This window comes from Lagopus muta, chromosome 3 (genome assembly GCF_023343835.1).
Source record: "Lagopus muta isolate bLagMut1 chromosome 3, bLagMut1 primary, whole genome shotgun sequence".
Taxonomy (NCBI): domain Eukaryota; kingdom Metazoa; phylum Chordata; class Aves; order Galliformes; family Phasianidae; genus Lagopus; species Lagopus muta.
In genome coordinates this window covers 85,561,335-85,569,978 of record NC_064435.1, presented here as the reverse complement: position 1 = coordinate 85,569,978, position 8,644 = coordinate 85,561,335, and the positions used below count along the sequence as shown (strand labels likewise).

Below are 8,644 nucleotides of genomic sequence, written 5' to 3'. Positions count from 1 at the left end.
CCCTGACTTCCATCAACAACTTGCCGGGCAATGGCCGGCCCTCTACGAGCCTGCAAAGTTTGGGGCGGGAAGCGGCGCTCAGCCCTCAGGGCCGGGCCGCGCGAGGAGGTGGCGGTTGGTCGGCGGCTATTGGCCCGCAGCCGTCAGCCCGCCGGCGCGGCGAGGGCAGCGGCAGGGGAGTCCCCAGGGCGGCGGGCTTCCCCACCAGCGCGGGCAGCGCCAGGGCCGCTCGGTCACACGGAGGCGCCATTTCCTCTGCCCTTCCTTTGCCCTTAAGCCGTCGTGCCGGCGGCCGTGCCCGCGCCTCGTCCCGCACCGGCGGTCTGCGGGCGGGAGCCGCGTCCCCGGCCGTCTCCCCCCCGCTACACAAGGAAACAAGGAGGGGGGAGAAGGGGCAGCGGGCTGCGCGGCTGACACCGGTCCGCTCCTAATAAAGCGATGGGGCCCGGCAGCTGCGTCGCGCTCCCCGCGCCCTATAAATAGGCTCCGTGCGCGGCCCGCGGGCTTTGGCCGCCCCGGCTCGGCAGGCGGCGCGGCGCAGCGGAGCGGAGCGCAGCGGGGCCGCCGCTGCCGCCAGGAGATCCCAGCAAGATGCCCCGGGTAGACGCAGACCTCAAGCTGGACTTTAAAGATGTCCTGCTCAGACCCAAACGAAGCAGCCTCAAAAGCAGATCCGAGGTGGGGGCACTCAGCATGCTTTCCCCGCTCAGCCCCTAAGTTCCCCAGCCCTCCGCCCTCCTTCCTTCCCCGCTTTATTTTTATCCCCCGCTCTAACATAGCCGTGCCCTTCTCGATCGAAACGCCCTTTGCGAGGGGGGTGGGTGGATGCGGCGCTGCTTTTGGGAGCGGGGGGGTGTGGGTGGAGGGACCGAGGTTCTGCCCTGCTCCTCGGCGGAAAAAAAAAAAAGGGAAAATAAAAGGGTCGGGGGGCTGCCTGCTGCCGACAGGTGCCGCTGCGGAGAGCGGGGGGGAGCCGCGCTGTGTGCCGGCTGTGCGCCCCGCAGCAGGGGTGCGTTTGCGTCCTCCGCCTCCGGGCCCGTTGGGCAGCGATCCGCCGCTGACATATGTACTGAAAGCGAAAAGGCGGCCGTGGCTCAGCCTGCCCCGGGCTGCGAGCATGTCAGGTGGCAATGGGAGCGGTGGGCTCCGTTTCTCCTGCGGCCATTGTAACACCTCCCGTGGCCTGCTTTGCACCTCCGCTTCCCTTTTGGGCTCGGGGCTGCCCTTAGCGGGGAGATCCCCGCTGCTATCCCTCATCAGGGATCAGGGGAGACCCCAGGAAATCCTGTGGGGATTGCCTCCACGGAAAAGATGGCTGCCTCCAGAGCGAAGGTGCCTTCTGGTTCACCTCGCGTAACCCCGAGGCTGAGAAAGGATTTACTTTGACTGATGAAGGTTTTACTCTGTGCTGGGGGATGGAAAGAGGATTAAGCTTTTCTCCAGGGGAAGCAGAGTTGTAAGAGACTGAGATCAAGGGAATGAGGTAGAAAGAGAAGCCTGGAAAGGGCAGCAGGCGTGGTTGTGTCTGTTAGGGGCGTGTGGATGGAGCTGGGGGCCAGCAGCTGAGCTGGAACGTTCTTGTCACTGTGCAGGTCTAAGATTGGAGGGACCTTCTCAGTAGAAGGGTCACTTCAGGTTAGTCTTTCCTAAATTGCGTGGAGTAATGTCCAGGCTGTGTGACTCGTGGTGCATAGCTGCTGCTTACAGGATCCGCAGTCTCCTCACACAGCTTTTAGGCCCCTTCTGGCCCTTTGCTTTCAGCACTCACAGTCCCTCTCTAAAAGTCACTGTGCCAGCCTGGCAAACAGGTGGAGCTGTGCTCCAGCGAGTGGCACATTGCTCCTTCAGAGTGCTGCTGGATGTATATTTAGCAGTGTGCAGGCTGTGGATAGAAGGGTTGCTGGGAAGGGAAAATGATAGGGGGAACATGAGCTGATATGGCAGGGTTGTAGCGGGTGGCTATGATGAACTGTTAAAAGCATTTCAGATGAGAAAAAGTGCGTGTCATGTGGGGGGAGGGAGTGGGTCAGTGGAAACTGATGAAGGTTAAGAAATTGGACACCATCACTGAGGCTGTAGCTGTAGGAATAAAGTGTCTGTGAGAGCCAGATCTGAAATGGACAGCCACAGTCTGCCTCAAAACAGGAGTATAAATAAATAGTGCTGGCAGCGGAACAGAGGTTGCATACTACAGTGCCTCTTACCCAGCAAGCTGCTGCTTTGAAGCTTTTATCAGCAAGGGTTTTGTTTTTTTGGTGTGAATGCCTTAATTTGCACAAGGCTAGCTTTCTGTGCAGTCAGCTCCTTACCCAATTTGGGCAGTTTGCAGCTCTTCTTGAGGGTCTGCTATTCTGATACTTGGTTTTGATTCCATGTGCTGCCTTCATTTTCTATCACTGCTTTCAATTTGAAAAGATACCAGAAGTTTGAATTCAAACTCAGGGTAAAATTGTTGACAGCAAGGACTGGAGATAGAGGCTGTAGGAATACAGCATTGTCTGTCAGTGGCTCCTTGGCGCTCCCATAACCTGTTACTCTTGCCTTTGCTGGATTTAGCCTCTGCAGAATGTCCCATGTAAGTGCACTGGACTTGTAGCCCTCTAATTTTGAATTTGTAAATTTAAATAAGTCCTGGGAGCTTTAACAGAACAGCCAAAGCCCCTGTATGTTCACATGCCTAAGGTCTAGGTAGGAATTAAAAAAAAATAATAATATCCATTTAATAATCTATTTCTTTTTTCCTGAAGGAACATTTACTGTTTGTTGTTGAAAGATGGTGAGCAGTCCTTGAATCTGAGCTTATTTTTTCTTATGCACAGAACAATAAGCTATAAATTAGCTTTTTTTCCACACAGAAAATAGATTTGGGAGTTGTAGACCTCTGAAAGCATCAGCTCGGCAGCATTCAGTAAGACAAGGAGGTCAGAAGAGTTAGTAGGGGAACTTGATATGCTCATCTTGCATACGCAAGAATGTTCTTCACAAGACTAGTGTATCATGCCAGAGCAGCTATAGAAAATAGCAGCAAGGGTATCAGTGGTAATGCTTGCTTTCCAGATGAGGAAACAAAAAGAAACCCTAGGACTATCCAGTAGGGAGAAGCAGCAACTGTGGTGGATATGCTAGAACTCCAAGAAGCGAGGAGTGAAATAAAAAGGTGAAACCGATAAGTGGTTGCTGGTTGTCTCTTGCAAAAGAAGATGCAGGAAGCACTGAATGTAGTTAGGAGGTAAAGGTCATGCTTTTTATGTAATGAATAAATAAGCTTTGGAATTTATTGCTATAGAATACCATAGAGACTAAAGATGTGTATGTTTTCAATAGAAGTACAGGGCAAGTTTTTTGTCCATGAGTGGCTATCTAGCTCAGGAGATCGGGGAGGTTTTTTGTCTTCAGAGGTCTCTAAACGCTGTCTTCTTGGGACCTGGGAAGGTAGGCTAAGGAAGGAATCTTTAAACTTGCCTTGACTTTGATGCTTCCTTCCCAAACATTTGGTATTGGCTCTTTGGGGAACTGGAGCACCACATACAGCCCCCTGTAGCATTTCTCCTTTTCTTGTACTACAGAGGTCTCATTAATGGAGGCCCTGCAATTATCCTACACAAATGCTGTTGTTACAGTATTATCAGCTGAGTGGATAATTGCGTGAGGTCCTTCTAACTGGTTGGCTAAAGGAAATCATGTATTAAAAGCTACAGTAGATGAAAGTGAGAATTATTGACATTAATGGCCTCGTGTTTCCTGTGTAGCTTTGCATCTTGCCTCAGACTTTTCTTACGTTTACTCATCTTAAGTTCATTTGAAGGATACTTTTCCTCTGTACTCATGTAAGGTTGTAGGTCTGGTACCCTTGTCTCTGTAGGACTAGTTATGTGATGCTCTTTTTTTTTCTTTGTCCTTGTTACTAGTTACTAATTGCATAAAAAGTGAATGAAATACATTAAATGTCTTCCTTGTACTATTTCCCCTTGTTAGCTGCAGCAGAAATTGGTAGAAGAATGTTATGTCAGCAGAGATGGGTGGAGAACCAGGCCTCTCTGATAGTGAATGGGAAGAAGGGCGAGTCTCAGTTAAAATATATCTTAGATTGTCCTCTACAGTGACCCTTCACTTAGGAGCTTCAGCAAAATGAGAACCTGATCCATGATGTGTCAGTGAGACGCAAAGTTGCTTCTCTTAAACCAGTGATGAAAAAATTATACACCACTGTATTAATCAGTCAGAATGTAGCCAGAGCTCAGAACACACTGACTATATGACCAATAGTACTGTGTTTTTTATATTGCCTGTTTACTGGTTCTGGACTTCAGGCAGGTCACTGGCTGTTCCTGGATTAAGGAAGTGAGGAATAATGAAAACTATGAAAAAGCCTTCATTTTTCACACTGTCATTTCAAAAACTAAACTAGTATCTTACTGTTGAGCATGTCTTAGATGTCTTTTCCATTTTGCAAGATGCTATGCAGACCAGTGGGAGCTAATCAAATTTCTGTATTCCTCTTGTATTAGAACAAAATAACTGATGTTGCTGCAATCATTTGAGAATGCTGAGAAGAATTAACTTTGAATGCAAAGGCTGACATAGTTGTAAGAAATTAACTTAGAAATTAGCTTGCCTTATGGTTCAATAAACAAAGGTATGATTGTTCATACTGCATAGCCAAGAGTAGCTGGCAGCCATAGCAAAGAGTGAACTTGGTTTTGAATTATTATGTTGTCACTTATTTAAAGAACGGGACAAAGCTATCTATGCCCTGGAGTCAGAGGAAATTCCAGCTCTTACTTCTGTGGAGTTAGGATTTCAGCTCTGGTTTCTCAGTCAGCCACACAAACAGCTGAAGTTACTTCTGTATAAAATCATCCACAGTTGTCGCTGTGTTTTCTTTCCCTGCCTGTCTCTTCCAAACACATCCGCATTATGCTTGTTATTCTTTTAAATGTCAACCCTCTTTCTCTTCCACAAGAGCTCTCTAACACAAAAAACAGTACTTCATATTTATATTTTCTTTGTCATTTGGAAAGCAGAGGTTATAACTCATAAATGAATTTAAGCGAGGCAATAGTTGAATGAAAGGAGGAAGATCAGAGAATTTGAGGAAAATTAAGAAGCATTGTTCAAACTTACTGTCAGTGAAATGGTCACAAAACTCATTAGGATTCAATGAGTTACTGAAAAGAAGGTGTGCTTGTTTGTTGCAGGTTGACCTCACGCGCACTTTCACCTTCCGCAACTCCAAGCAGACGTACACGGGAATTCCCATTATAGTGGCAAACATGGACACTGTGGGGACGTTTGAAATGGCTGTGGTTATGGCTAAAGTAAGTCTTGGTTAATTTATAGAAATTAACGGTTGGGAACTCAGTGAGTAAGGGTACAGCCCTTGTTAATTTTGAGCTATGAGTGAGAATGGGGCCCAGGCCCATTAGCAATAAAGGTGTGGTCTTGCTTCAAGGCAATTTTCTACTTTTCTACAGCAGCACCGTTGCCTGGAGAGAGACCCACATTAAGAGTGTTAGTGGGAATGATTACTGGATGTAGCTCAGCTTCAGGTGGGGGACTTGTAGAGCTTAGTTTTTGATGTGTATGTATAACCAAGATGTTATAATTGCAATATAATCAAAAGAGTAAGGCAAAGCTGTATAACCAAGATGTTATAATTGCAATATAATCAAAAGAGTGAGGCAAAGCAAACAAGGATCACAAAAGAGAATAGGTAGAAGAGCTTACCCTTGGGTTGAGCTCACTAGAAGATATCAAAGAGGAGGATCTCCAGAAGAGATCCTTCCCCTCTGGTAGCCAGCTCTTAAATAGGTCCAGGAGGGGTGGAGCCTGGCTCCACCCCTTCCGGCAGCACAGGTGAATTGCCTTCACCTGTGCTCCTCTGGCTGACTCATGGCTCACCTCAGGTGATCAATCAGAGGTTCAGGCCGTGACTCAGCAGTTCCCATACATGTGTATATATGTTCCATTGCAGGAAAAAAGCTAAAAAAGGCTTTGAAAGTGTGGGCTACTGAATAAAACTGCAGCAGTCAGGAGTCTCTAGTTAATTAGCCTCTGGCCTCAAGCCTCACCTTAATCTCTTACAGTGGATAAGCACAAGCAAAATATTGACCATAACTTTATTAAATGTCAGAAACCTGATCCTGAAAAGCTGTTCAAGTATGCTAAGCTACCTTTGGAGAGCCATCTGGAGTTGTCTGGTCCCTTATTCACTGTTATTCATTGTTATTCTTTCAATCAAGATGAGTCTATACTTAAAATGGGAATTTCTGATATCCTGTTTGTTATTCCACAGCTGAGGGAAAGATGATTTCACTTGGACATTAATGTAAGTTCTCTTATTTTTGCTAGCATGCAATGTTCACTGCAATTCACAAGCATTATTCTCTGGAAGAATGGAAACTGTTTGCTGCCAATCACCCAGAATGCCTTGAGGTACATTTTCATACTGTACATTATTATGGTTTATTGCTTTGTTCTGAACTCGCATACCTTGAGGTCTCTTGGGAATACTGTTGTGAAGAAAGGTTTTGGGGAATGAAGGTATTTGCTCTTATTTAACACATCTAGGGAAGTGGCTTGTCCTCTTTGACTCTTTGAATCCATTTTGCAAGTACTTATGTTAAGATGCAAAAAGCAAAGAGTATCTATTCTTAGAAAGGAAACAGAAACACCCTGAACAAACAAGAAGGAAGCATCTGGGAATTGATCTGGCTGCTGGCCTTTTGTTCCTGGTGGGAGCAGTGATAGTGTTGGGAAGGGAGAAGCCCAAGTTCACAAATGTGAATCGCACTGTGTTAATCCATATGAACTGACCCTGCGTGCCCTACTGCTAGGCAGAGTCTTTGCTGTCAGGTATGAAAGCAGACACAGAGCCCCTGAGCTGGAGTGGCCCAAGTGCTGGATTGAAGTAGGGATAAGTTTTGAAAGTTGTCAGTGTATGTATCTTCCATTTACCTCCTTGCACCAGTAGAAGAGCAGGTCTAGTTATCCCCAGTACTCCTCAGTTTGGCACAGTTTTGAAGTGGTCCTGTATAGAGAAGAATACTGCATAGCTGTATTGTATCCTTACCTTAGGATTATGTTGTATAGACTATTGATTACAGAGTTGTCTGAAAGTCAGTCCTATCACTTAGGTTCATCAAGATTCCTTTTTGCCACCATGGGTTAGCAAGTGATCCTAGGAATGCCTGAACACTTTGGCACTTATATAGCTCTTTGTGGTTCCTAATCACCAGAGCAGGCTCTCTTAGTGATTAAATTCTGACTTGCTCTGTGGTCTTGGATCTTTGTAGAGGTTTTTGGGCCAACTGCCATGGAAACTATTTTTCTAGTGTAGGGAACTTTTACAAAGACAAAGGAGGAAGCAATCTGCTTGTTTTTGATAGTAGCAGGCCCTGCTTCAGCGAGGGGGTTGGACTACAGCCTCCAGAGGTCCCTTATAGGCTGAACTGTTGTGTGATTCTGCAGGTCAGGGAAAGGTTTAGTGAGCTTAAATCCAAATCCCTCTCTATGACACTACTTCAAATTTTGCCACTGTTTCCCTGGACCTGCACCAAGTTTAGAGCTTCTGTGTCTGTGTTAATGTAAATAGAGCCGAGCATTCGTTCAGGTGATTATATTTGACTGTGATAAGCCACTTGGGAATGAAGTGCTCATAAAACAGTAACCTTGCTTTGTTTAAGATCCTGTAAACAAAACAGAGGCAACCTTCCTGGTATTGCCAGGAAGGCATTTATTTAATATTATATAGCGTGACTTTAATCAGTTTCCAGCACAGGTTTCCCTTGAAGTCTCCCCAAGACTACGCAATAGAAGATGTACAAGGAGTATTTTCTGCAGTTTTTACAAATTACTGCTCTGTTTTGTTCTCCCTCTGTCTTTCTAGCACGTAGCAGCAAGCTCAGGTAGTGGAAAAGCTGATCTGGATAAATTAACAAGCATTCTAGAGGCCATCCCACCTATCAGATACATCTGCTTGGATGTGGCAAACGGCTATTCAGAACATTTTGTGGCATTTGTGAAGTCTGTCCGTGCCCTGTTCCCAAATCACACCATTATGGTAAGTCTGTAGAAAGGTTGGAGGATGTGTATGTGAATTCTGTCTGTGAAAAGGGCCTGCAGTTTGGCTGGTAGGCATTGAGAGCCCTGTAGTAGCTCCACCAATTTCTGCGTCCTCGTTGGAGGAAAAAAAAAATGAAAAGAGAGAGAAAAAGAAGGCTGTCTGAAACATCTTGCTTTCCAGACAAATGTATGTGGACAGATACTCTTTTGAGAATACAGAGGGCAGCTCTATTCATCTCTCAGTTCAGCAAGGTGTTGACTCTTAGCCAAATGATGATGGTTTAATAACATGTTGGCATTGTCAGTCTTCCATTGCTGAAAGTATCTGTTCAGTGTGTGCTCTGATATAGCAGTGTGATGTTGAGATTTCGGGCTGGGTGGATCCAATTTTTCTACTACTCACATCCTCCTTCCTACACCAAATGCAACCTCTGATGATAAAATATGTAGGTTTATTTTGGTGATTCCGTGCTCAGGTTTGCTGCAGGAACGTGCCTACATCTGTGGTCAGTTGAGGCTGATAGCTACTTCCAGCTACTAGATCCCTAGTTGAACATAGACTAACCTTTGCTTACGAGGA

The 8,644-nt window shown here is 46.1% G+C and overlaps 1 protein-coding gene across 1 annotated transcript in view; it reads left to right on the top strand.

Annotated features, from left to right (window-relative positions):
• The first annotated feature begins 499 nt into the window (after window positions 1–499).
• GMPR (guanosine monophosphate reductase) overlaps window positions 500–8,644 on the top strand; it is a 42,838-nt gene continuing 34,693 nt past the window's right edge. Inside the window, exons 1-4 of the mRNA XM_048940542.1 lie at window positions 500–678; window positions 5,199–5,318; window positions 6,352–6,435; window positions 7,889–8,062. Coding sequence (XP_048796499.1) covers window positions 592–678; window positions 5,199–5,318; window positions 6,352–6,435; window positions 7,889–8,062 — 465 coding nt within the window. The 5' untranslated portion in view covers window positions 500–591. The remainder of the gene's footprint in view (window positions 679–5,198; window positions 5,319–6,351; window positions 6,436–7,888; window positions 8,063–8,644) is intronic.